The following is an 11,988-nucleotide window of genomic DNA, read 5'->3' as shown; positions in this document are numbered from 1 at the left end:
AGACTGGTGTGATTTCTTCGTGTTTTATTACCATGTTCTCACAATTTAAACAGTCAGGTGATACTGGACAAAATACTGTCTGACAGAATAACTGAGAAAATGTCTGCATCATTAAAAAAACCTGCAGGTTAAAAACCTCATTGGATTTGGTTTCTCAAAATTACTCTTAAAATAAATAAGATCTTTAAATTACTTAAAAGTCACATTGGTGGTGTTGCTCCTCTCGCCCTGGAACGGATGCTTACAGTCCTGTAGTGGAGCACATTCTCCCCCAGCAGACTCTGAAGGTGGTTTGATGGGAACGTTGCTCACGGTCGAGCAGCACCGTAAACCACCAGCACTCGGAGCTGCTTGAGCAGCAAAAGGCTCATTGATGAGCTGCGTTCATTTGTGCTTGGAATGAATCCTTTGTAGTGAGACGCTTGCGCGCTATTTCAGGTACTCGTACAAGTCGGAGTCCAGCGATAGGAGGCCCAAGTACTGGAGCAGCGCCAGGACCGCACGCGTCAGGCTCATCACTGCCATCTCTGATCTGTAAAAGTAATCTAATCAGCCTCAGTGGCACCAATCACAGAACATATAATTTCTTTAATTATTGCACACCTCAGAGCAACTTCAAACTTGACGCTCTCCCATGCAGTCCTCCCCCAGCGGAAAAGCCAAAGCTGGGGGAGGACGCCGAACTTCTCAGCCTGAATCTTCCCCCAGCCTCGCACGGCGCTGTTGATGAGAAAAAGACACATGCAGAAGATCTGCAAATTTTTACGACATTCTGCTGGAGATGTGGAGGCTTCTTTTGAGGGGAGCTTCTTGTTTCCATCACAAAAGATTATCACTCACAGCACTTAGTGAGGTAGATATTTTAAAGTATTGTTTTAATCAACTTTAATGGTCACCGAGACACAAAATTACATTTAAAAATAAACATGTAATTCAGCCCTAACATCAGCGTCAGGCTTTAAAATTCTGCATTTTTGCTCAAACAACTTTGCGCTCTGGGGAAATTTCTATTCTAACTTTCATGCTGGAAAATGAGCTGACTGTGGAAGTGTGAACTTCAACAGTTTGCGATGGAGTTCAGTGCGCTGCATTGATCGGTTTTTAGTTCTTTACAAAACTTTGTCCAATAGAGGTCATGTACCTTTAAGTTATCAATGCAAGGTCCTGAACTAGAAATCCATAGTGCTTTCTGACCAACCGTGTGGGGACATTTTTCTTTGATAAGCACAGAACAAAGTTAAAACAAAGTTCAAAGTGTCTCAAAAAAACCAAATAAGAACAAATGTATTGATCCTGAGGCCTGGTTTTCTTTGAGTGTGTGTGGGGCTCACTTTGGGTTCTGCTTACTCAGGGTTCACACTAACTGCCCAGCAGACATTGACTCATTACGCTCTTTATTGTTTGAATACTTCCAGGTATCAGGTGTTTTAAACAGACTGTAGATAACAGATGGACAGAGTCATAAGCCATCACCTACTGGTGTCTGTGCATTAGGGTTTTTGGCTGATGATTTTTGGAGTCAGAAGTGACTGTATATGGGTGAAACTGTGGTGTGCACACTCATTAGCTGATCCTTGCAGCTGTATCCACACAGGGGCAACACGCAGCATACCCACTAATTTAAAGCGAAGTACCGACTGACATTCCCAAACGAAATATTGCTTTACATAATGCTGATCTCATCCTTTATGACCCCTGAGATGTTGTGTTGGGGTGTTTACCTCTTGGCCATGACAAAGTAGCGGTCCACCGGCGCCCCCAGTGTGATGTTGATGCTCCGCACCGTGTTGATGTTCCTGAACACCAGCAGCATGGGCCGAGGCATCGACTTCAGCACCTGCATGATGCTCTCGAAGCGGTGGACGGCCATCTCACGCATGTAGGCCGTCTCCTCCCTGCTCAGGATGTTGGACAGACCCAACTTGTGCATGTTGATTGGTCGCTGCAGCAGCATCTCGCAGAAGAGGAAGTACTCTGCAGAGGACGACGAGCCCTCGTGTTTGATTTTAATCCCCACATTTGTTCATAACAAAGTTAACATGGCATTTAAGTCAAGCGTCCTGACCTTTGACCCCGAGGGCACTGGACTGCTGCTTCATTTCTGCCTCGTCCCTGAGGACTATGGACCTCCAAAGTTTACAGAGGGCCTCTCGATCTCTAAGTTCAAAGGTCAGAGTTAAAGCAGATAGCTGAGCAAAAACCTGAGAGTATCTCATGCCGACTCATCAGTTTCTTACTGCTGACTGAGGTATTCGTACAAGCCGTGGTCCAACAGCACCAGCTCCGCCTTGTTGTCAGGACCTCGCCTCACGAGAACTGCAACACATGATCCAAATTTGAGTGACTTCTTCTCTTTAGAACATCTGCTACTAATTCATGTCATTTCATATGATATGTATATGTTTTTTTTAGCATGAGTAAACAACTTGAACTTGTTTATGAACGTTAATGTAAAAAAATAAAGTAAAAACAAAAAATCTCAGAATTTTAAAGAATTAAACTTCCCACATAGCCACTGATTTAACAACCCTGCTATAACCAAGTTTCTTAATAAACACTCAAGTGTGTGATTTTTCTCATTTGGATTTTTCTAAGGCTTACAGGTGTCTGGCTTCTTTGTCAGCTGTGTTGATGCCTTTCGTAGATTTTAATGGAATTAACTGACAAACAACATGTCCTGTTATGTGGAACAGAGCATCCAGGAAGTTTGTGCTTCAGTTTTAATGAGTGAAATCACAGGACTTTATTGAATCACTTCTATAAGGTAAAGCTTGTCCTTACAAGGTAGCCAGCATTGGGTTTAAAATGTACCCTCATTCCAAATTCTGAGCCTTTTTGGGTCATTAAAAAGAACAACAACAACATGGAGGAAACCAAAACACTAATGCTGAGGTTTAAAAATGCAGAGTAACAACACCAGTGGTTCCATGCTCTACAGTCCATGTGATGTACCTACCATTCCCGGGGTGAGGGTCCGCATGGATAAAACCGGTGTAGAATATCTGCTCAGCAAATGTTCTGATCAGTTTATCTGCAGTCTGAAAAATAAAGCTACATTTATTTTATATAACACCAAATCACAAAAACTGCTGCCTCAAAGTGGTTTATGTTGCACAAACCCAACAATAACAAGCACTTGGCGACAGTGGGAAGGAAAAATGTATTTTAACAGGAAGAAACCTCCAGCACAATCAGGCTCAGGGAGGGGCAGCCATCTGCCACAACTGGTTATGGGTGAGAGAAGAGAAACAAAAGACACTGAAACAGAGAGTGAGAAGAGGCGAGTGACTCGAGGATTTAGAGTATCGTCAGCTGCGCAGCTTACATCTTTCAGACTCAGTCCTTGACGTTTTATTTCTTCCACGTTGTTGATTTTACAGCCGTCGCAAAACTCTGCTGTCAGCACTCTCTGAGTATTGGAGAGAAAAAATAAAGAGGACGCTGATGGAAGTCGAGCAGTATTATTGTGCACTTACTCTGTACTAGTGCTGGGCGATATGACGATATATATCGTGTGGACGATAGAAAAGTGTCTATCATGCCATTTGTCTTCTATCGTTTCTATCATAATTTTATAAATTATTACATAAAATATAACATTAAATAGCCTGTGGCAAATATATTAGTGTTGTCTTCTCACTATACATACTCTTAACTTTATGCAAGAGAAAATAAAGTATAAAAAAAATGATATTTTTCGCAAAGAAACTCCGTCTTGTGGTTTTGCGACATGGTGCTGCTTTACGTGCACCCGGATTTGCGACATACTTTACGGTAACTCAAAACGATGGACGTGCGACATGTTGCAGTTTCATGCCCGGACATGCAACAGGCAGAGACAGCTACACAGGCAGCCCAGGAAGAAGCACTTTGACCGAAAAGAGGGGGTACATCTGGTACATCTGCGATTTGGTTACATTTTGGGTTCAACAGCACCAACACAGAGCAGAAGACGCCCACTTGCAAGCTATGCTATAAAACTATTCCTGCACCTGATGGCAACACAACAAATCTCTTCTATCACCTACAGAAGGTCCACGAAAAAGAATCTAGAAAATCCAAGCTAAACCAAGTTGTGGAATGATGGGAGCAAGTTGGAAAAAGAAAAACTATAGACAGCCGAAAATACAGCAGTCTTTCACACAAGGCCCTTATGAGAAAACATCCCAGCGCCATAAACAAATCACAGGAGCCATCTCGCGTTACATTTGTAAAGGCATGGCCCCTGTTTATGTAGTTGAGAAGGACAGCTTTCGTGACCTCGTCAAAGTCCTTGATCCGAGGTACGTTTTGTCCGGTCGTAAGCACTTCAGTAAAGTCGAGTTGCCTCACTTATATGACGCATGCCGGGCCAAAGTAGAGAAGGATGTTTGCAGTGTTGTGCATTATGCCTTGACGACTGGCCTATGGACGAGCAGAGATACGCAGCCCTACATGAGCGTAACCATCCATTTCATTAACAAAGACTGCACCCTCTGCGCTCGCGGTTTACAGACTGCGTACTTTCCAGATGACCACAGGTCAGGTGGTATATTGTGATATATATCGTTATCGACATATAAAATAATTCATATCGTGATAAATATTTTTTCCATATCGCCCAGCACTACTCTGTACCACTGACAACAACTTCACCTTGCTGGTTTGCTCCCAGAAGACTTTAGGTACAACCACAAATTTAAAGTGTTTCAGCTCCTCTGCGCACCTCTCAGAGTTCCTGGCCTCATTCTCAAAGTCCAGCTCCTGAGCCAGTGTTCCCTTCAAGTCCTACACAAATTACAATAAAACTCTGTAACTTCTGAAGTTTTCTAAACAGAAAACTGTGGTGAACTCCAGGCCTCAAGGGCCAGTGTTCTGCGGGTTTTAGATATCATCCTGACTCAAATGATTAGTTCATTAACAGGCCTCTGGAGAACTTCAAGAGATGTTGAGGAGATAATTTAGCCATTTAAATCAGCTGTGTTGGATCAAGGGCACATCTAAAACCTGCAGGACACCGGCCCTTGAGGCCTGGAGTTGGACACCCTGGGTTTAGAACATCGAGTGAATCGGTCAAGTCATACAGACACTTTCTGACCTTAAGGACCCATCGGAACCCAAAACTGGGGTGCATGAACTTAATAATATCCAGCAGGATCTCCAATGTTCGGATATCTCCATCAAAGCGATCCCTGAGGTCAATGAACTGCACCTGTGTGAAACAGGACGAGAAACTATTAAAAGTCAGGACCAAACTTTCCCATGACCAAAAATAAAACCTCAGATATAACTGAATCGTTGTTTCATGAGGCTAATGCTTCACTGCTGTAGTGAGGTCATTTAAAATGTTAACAGTGATTTCAGCAGCTCACCTTCACAGCGACCGGAGTCCCGTCAAACAGCAGGGCTTTATGAACCTGAGCTAAGCTGGCAGCAGCAACGGGCTCATAGTCGAATGCTTTAAAAAGCTTATCAGGGGTCTTGTTGAAGTCTTCTTCAAAGAGAGCGTCCACCTGTTAGAGACAGACACATCCTGACCAGTGTCACTCTGTCCTCTTTCACGAGTCCTGTGCTTTGCTTGTGCTGCACTCCTCACCTCTTTGTACCTCCTGTTTAGAGCTTTGTCTTCTAGTACTTGCAGGGTGCGGATGTACTCAGGGGGTAGCAGGTGATTGAAGGCACACAGGCCTTGGCCAAGCTTAATGTACAGGCCTCCATTCTTTATGGCTCCTTCCACGATGGACTCTGCTGCCCTCTGGTGGCAAGCTGACATCTCAGTCACGTAGGATGGATTGCTCTAACAGGGAGATACACGTAAGACAGAAAGCATTAACGGCATCAGTGCTAAAAATGAATGCTAACTAGTTCCTTCTAGTTCACATGAAGCTTGGACCCAACACGTAATAAAGTGACTGAAGGGAGAAAATAATGTACATGTACTCTGCTCTAAAAATGAAATGGGCACATTTTAATGAGAGAATAGCATCAATTCAGTGAAGCTTCTGGGATGTTGATGTGGTGGTGTTAATGAAATTAAAAACAGGTGCATTAGAGGGGCAACAATGAGACAGCCCCCAAAACAGGAATGGCTTTATAAGTGGCCACTGACATTTTTCCCTCCTCATCTTTTCTGTTTTTTGACTACTTTTGCATTTAGCTAGTGTCAGTGTCACTGCTGGGGCGATGCCTGGACCCTACAGAGGCTGCAAAGGTAGTTCAAAACCTCCAGCATGGCACATCAATAAGTCCCACTGCCAGAAGGTTTGTTTGCAAACCTGTCAAGAGCACAGAGGAGATTCTAGGAGACAGGCAGTTACTCTAGGAGAGCTGGACAGGGCCATAGAAGGCCCAGAGCTACAAAATGACCTCCAACAGGACAGAAACAATTAGAAACAGACTTTATTTAATTCAATTTTTATTATAATGCACCAAATGACAGTAACAGCGACCTCAAGGTGCTTTATACTGTCAGGTAAAGACCCTAAAACAATACAGAAAAAACACCCCACTTTTGATTAAGCACTTTGGGACACTGGGAAAGAAAAACCCCAAAACAAACAGGAGGACAGGACAAAACACACACCGTGGAAATGCAGAGTGGGGTATAAACACAGTGAAGAAGAAATGCTGAGTGCACCATGACAAGCCCACAGTAGTCTGAAACTATTGCAGCATAACTAAGGGAGGATTCAGGGTCACCTGATCCAGGATTAACTATAAGCTTTATCAAAAGTTTTAAACCTGATGTTGAAAGTAGGGAGGGTGTCTGTCTCCAGAATCTAAACTGGGAGCTGGTTTCACAGAAGAGGGGCCTGGAAGCTGAAGTCGTTGCCATGGGAACCATGTATGGGTTCATAAGGGTGGCCTGAGGGGTCGACATCCTCTAGTGGGCCCTGCGCTCACTCCCTGGCACCACGGAGACTGACATTTGCCACAGAATACCAGAATTGGCAGCTCCACCACTAATTCCTTGTGCTTTTCACAGAGAGAGCAGGTTCACCCTGAGCACATGTGACTGACGTGAAAGGATCTGAAGAACATTTTGCTGTCTGTACCACCGTTCAGTGGGTCAGTGATATCTGGGGAGGCATATCCATGCAGCAGGACACAGACCTCTGCAGGCTTGGCAACGACACACTGACCCTGGCATTAGGTGTCATGAAGAAATCCTTGGACTCACTGTCAGAGCTTCAGCCAAAGCTCTAGTAACACAATCCATATAATCCACTCTAAAAACAAACTGACCTCATCTATTCCACGAAGCAGCACGTTGGTGGTCCACCAGTAGTCAGCGGAAATGAAGAGTCCCACAGAGAGAGATCTGAGGACACACAGATATCTGATGATTACTGGAACTGAAAGGTCTGACTTACAAATAAACAGAGTTGCTAGCATGTGATGGGAACGATTCCTAATACGATCAGCGGTAAGAGGATTGTTTTTCTATAATAAAGATTAGTGAGAAAAAAAGTGAGGGTGGCAAAATATTTTTAAAAATGTAGTCTGTCTGAACTGATCGGAGAAAGGCAAATTGTTACACTTCCAGCAAGTTAGAATAAAGCAAAAGTGTACTTTAAATACAGTGACACAGCACTAGTGTAATAAAAATCATGTGCTCTTCATTTACCACTAGGCTCCACACACATAGGCTGCTGCAATACAGCAGAGTCATTCTCTGCCCTCATGTTTATCCTTTCATACATATTATCTTGTTAGTTTCATTTAAGCAGCACCAATGGTTCTACGGTGTAACGGCTTAAGCATTTGCCTGCCTCGCATGCATGAGATTTCTGGTTCCACGCTGGAAGTACATACTGATCCGTTAAGGGTTGTGTGAGGAAGGGGATCTGGAAATCAAATTAAATAATCTAGCATCAGCTCAAAGATATCTGCAGCTGCAAAAATAAAGTGCCTTGGCCTTATAAAATAGAGAGAAAACATCTACGATTGGATTTCCTATTAGCAGCATTTGGTAAAAGTGCGTTCTGCATTTCTACTCGGTTGAAAACTCAAAGATGCAAATTCTTATGTCACTTTTATGTAAGCATGCACTTGCACGGATGCACTGGGGTTCAATATCTTGCTCAAGGACATCTCAGCACATGGACTGGAAAAAAAAAAAATCAGGGATCAATGCATCGATCTTCTGATTGGTAAGAATGGGTCAATTAAGCCCAGTGCTAATGGCTTCTAGGCATGGACAGCGCTGCGCAGAAGTGTTGCTAAGAAACTCGGGAAGGGGAGCAGCGATTTATTGAAACGTGCAAACATACATGTAAATACAGCAAAGAAGGAAAAAACAGAGTTTGTATAATTGTAACAAGCTTGAACCTCAACATTTAACACAGCCAGCTTTATTCTTCCACACTGCCTGAACTCTTGTACGTCAACTTTCTTGCAGTTTCTTCAAGTAGTCTTTGGGACTAGTTCTGCAGGTTTCTTGAAGGACAGTCAAAGCTCTTCTTTGAATGTTGGCTACTGTTCTGTATCAGGATGTTTCCACATTGCTTTAATGCTTTAAGAAAGCTGAGGTCTAGGCTCTGGGGGGGCCGATCCATGACTGATGGAATAAACACACAACAGAACACTGTCCAGGTATTTTATGGCACTGGCACTGTGTTTGGGATCATTGTGCTGAAAAATGAGGCCATAAACAATTTGACTCTTCCCATATGTTATTGCACAGTGGTTTCCAAAATCAGATGGCACTTTTCTACATTTACAATCCATAACTTTTAAAAAGATCCCCAACTCTACTAGCTGAAATGCAGCCCCAAAACATGACAGAGCCTCCACCGTGTTTTACAGGCATACTGTTGTAGTCTGTCTCCCAACATCCTCCATACAGTCCAGTGAGGACTAGATTCATCAGACTTGATGCATTTTCAGTTGAGTTCTTGTGTAATTTGGCCATCCTTCCGCTGAGACCACTTCTGAGGAGGCTTCAGAGAACAGATGCACCAACTGAAGGGCCAGATGTAGCTCACAGATGCCGTCTCGGGTCTTCTTTAAGGACATGACCTTCTCACAGCGTTCAGTTTCCTCAAATCTTTAAGGACACACTACACGGCAACAGGCTGCCAGTAACATAAAGTTGTCTGTTATGCGTAGACAACACTAGTTCGTCCCTTGAGTTAGGTAGCTCTCTTTCTCTTGACAATGCCTTATTTAAGGATGAAACACATTCTGGGGTCAACTTGAAAAAAAGCAGATGTGAAATGTAAAAGTGAGGTCAAAGGTCAGTATTTAAATGCAAAGTGGAATGTGATAGTTAGAATCGTCATATACCCATATCACTTCCTAAATGTTGCCAATACAAACAAAAGCAACTGAAGTTTAAGCAAAGTTTAAAGGATAACAGATTTTTATAATATTTATACCTCATTTGACCTTTAGGAAGATGTCAGATGTCCAAAGTTAAGAGGTACTTAGAATGCCAATAAATCATTTCCTATATGCCGATATGTTTGTCAATACAAACAATGGCAGTAAGAAACACAGTATCATACAGCTCTATGGGGCCTTTGATCTTCACATCAATATAACGACTTTGATACTTTCAGTCTTTATAAAGTAGATTTTATACATCTTGATAAAACACACCACACTAGCAAGAATAATAGTTTCTAAGTTTCTATCAGGCTTTTTGTCAGGTTTTGACCAATGAAGCTGACCTTGAATAGCTTAGTGGATGCAAAGCTAACATGACCCCACTCTACACCCCCAAAGTTTCATCAGAGTTCAGTCTTAACTTTTTGGGCTGTCATGTTTACATTCAGAATGAATGACACACACAGTAAAAACGTAACCTCTTGGTGGAATAATAAATGAGGGCAAAACAGAAGCCATTTTGGCTTAATAACTACATTGACTTTGGCCACACATCTGCTCCTGCCAGTCTCCACCCTGCTCTCAGTCTTGTGGTGTAACCCAAAAACTAAAAGTAATGAGATGGAATTTACAACCTTATAAGAAGGATAAAATTATCAATTTCCATAAAAGGCAACACTGTCAGGATATTTTTGTTTCTTTTGCTTTTATCCATTCATGAAAAAAATGACCTACTTTAGCTAATGTTCCTGACAATACTTAGAGAACACTATTAGATATACAAGTCTAATATACAAGTTTAATAGATAAGAAGTCACCATTTAGAGACCATTTCACAGCCTCAGACTGAACATGTGTTAGAATCTCATGATGCTGATAATGACATTCATACAAACCTGCAGAAGCGGCCAAACCCTTCAATCACAATCCTCATCTGTCTCCTCTGTCTGGGCTCCGATACGGCATACTTGATGCTCACCGCCACGGGAACACCAACAGAGAGGCCAACGAGCGTCTTCCATAACAAGCCTCTGCGCTTAGCATCCCTGCAAGATTTAAAACACACACATATAGTCTCATTGCATGCAGACTTGAGCATAGCCTGAAGCTCATCTACGGTCCTCAGCTGTCTGCTACCTGAGTGAACTGAAAGATCGCCTTGCTGGGAGGGATGAAGATCCAAGAAGCGGAGCTCTTCGGAGGAGAGCCAGTTGATGCAGACATAACGTCAACTGAAGAAAAACAAAGCAGTGTATGAGTGAACTACAGCACCACTTCCATCTGACACGTCTGAACTCTGTGTTTGCACAGGTTAAGTGAACGTTAACCAACCCCCCGAGTTAGGTAAAGAGGTTTAGGGCACAAAGTAAAGTGTGGGCCCAGAGGACAGACACTGTGTTCTGAGGAACAGCAAGACAACGTGCGCGCGTGGGACGGGAAGCGAGAGCGTCTGGTTCAAGGCGAACATGAGCAGCTATACTGACACTTTGTTGTTCTTTGCAGTTTGCTTTTGAGGGACAAAATGTTTCCAGTGGAGATAAATTAATTTACACATGGCAGCGGGGTCAGGGACCTGAGCAGCGCAAACACCCATCCTCCCAAGTGTTCCAGCGCGCACGAACACTTGGAGACGATCCACTCCTGCAGTCTCATTCTCCTACTCACATCATGGCTGGAAACAGAGTGTTGAATGTGTTCTTACCTCATGTCAAAACCAGCTTTAAAACATGCTAGGTAGCAGTATGGATTTGAAACACGGCCTTGGCATTTAGTTTAAACTTCAGATAATATATACAGACGCTAACACACCGGGCCCAATTGCAGCTGGCTAGCAATTAACTTGCTAATTGGAGAGAATTGCGTTAAAAATAAGATTTATTTACCACTTTACAGTTCTCCGCTATCATGTCTCCGAGTTATTAAAACAGACCCGCTCCAAGAGACGTATTAGTATTCCTTGTCAGCAGCCACCAGTAAACGCTTTACCTTTCTCCTTCATAAACTGCTAACAGCACACTGGTTTGCTGATGTTTAACCAAAGAGTAACGCAATGCGAGATGGTACCCTCCCACATACTGTAGTTTCCGTTTATTTTTTGACAGCTCGTTCGGCCGTGCAAATAAAAACTACAAATGAAAAGATGTCTTACTTATTTATTATTTAGATAACTGAAAATAGTCACATTTTTCTTATTTGATGTGATTCTTTTAGAAAAAAAATCTAAATCATTAGATCCGTCTTAAAACCACACCTACACCTCCTGCCTGAAGACACACAAAGGTCCCCCTACCTCACAGAAAATTTGGTTCCTACACACACTGGACATGTGTGTATTTGAATTATGATTGGCTGCCACCACCTGGGCTACCTTTGCACTGATACAGTGCCAATGATATGGGACACAAGTCATGGTTGATGTAATATGTGGATCATTGGGAAACTTCCTTGTGTAATGCAGACACTTCCCTCCATTGTGTGTGTGTGTGTGTGTGTGTGTGTGTGTGTGTGTGTGTTTCTAAAATTAAGGAATGTGCAAAGGAAAACTTAATTTAACATCATACGTTGTGTTAATAACTAGAACCTGTCTTTAGCAAATAGGTCTATTTATTGATGGAAATAGATTGTAGAACTTTAACCACACTAGTGCTAAGTAAATCCATCGACCCACTGCATCCACCC

General features: G+C 42.8%; 1 protein-coding gene across 3 annotated transcripts; it reads right to left on the bottom strand.

The window, feature by feature from the left end:
- Nucleotides 1-4: 4 nt before the first annotated feature.
- adck5 (aarF domain containing kinase 5) lies at nucleotides 5-11,336 on the bottom strand. Of its 3 annotated transcripts, XM_065471273.1 has the most exons (15): nucleotides 11,193-11,336; nucleotides 10,447-10,541; nucleotides 10,206-10,355; nucleotides 7,225-7,300; nucleotides 5,576-5,776; nucleotides 5,352-5,492; nucleotides 5,078-5,191; nucleotides 4,636-4,767; nucleotides 3,326-3,409; nucleotides 2,957-3,038; nucleotides 2,238-2,316; nucleotides 2,066-2,157; nucleotides 1,722-1,974; nucleotides 604-720; nucleotides 5-532 (listed from the first exon to the last, which is right to left on the bottom strand). In XM_065471273.1, exons 1-15 carry the CDS (start codon nucleotides 11,214-11,216, stop codon nucleotides 430-432), a joined length of 1,743 nt encoding a protein of 580 aa, XP_065327345.1. In that variant the 5' UTR covers nucleotides 11,217-11,336; the 3' UTR covers nucleotides 5-429. The 3 variants fall into 3 exon arrangements, with proteins under 3 accessions (XP_065327345.1, XP_065327349.1, XP_065327348.1); XM_065471277.1 differs by lacking the exon at nucleotides 10,447-10,541; XM_065471276.1 differs by lacking the exons at nucleotides 3,326-3,409; nucleotides 4,636-4,767.
- Nucleotides 11,337-11,988: the final 652 nt, after the last annotated feature.

Source organism: Pelmatolapia mariae, linkage group LG22 (genome assembly GCF_036321145.2).
Source record: "Pelmatolapia mariae isolate MD_Pm_ZW linkage group LG22, Pm_UMD_F_2, whole genome shotgun sequence".
Lineage (NCBI taxonomy): Eukaryota > Metazoa > Chordata > Actinopteri > Cichliformes > Cichlidae > Pelmatolapia > Pelmatolapia mariae.
The sequence above is the reverse complement of the archived record's forward strand: the minus strand, read 5'-3'. Positions and strand labels throughout refer to the sequence as shown.

Coding starts and splice junctions, on each gene's coding strand:
- adck5 (XM_065471273.1), bottom strand. CDS start 11,216: ATGATAGCGGAGAACTGTAAAGTG. Junction 3,039..3,325: donor AAGGACTGAGTCTGAAAGAT/GTAAGCTGCGCA, acceptor TTTATTTTTCAG/ACTGCAGATAAACTGATCAG. Junction 1,975..2,065: donor CAGTGCCCTCGGGGTCAAAG/GTCAGGACGCTT, acceptor CGTCCTCTGCAG/AGTACTTCCTCTTCTGCGAG.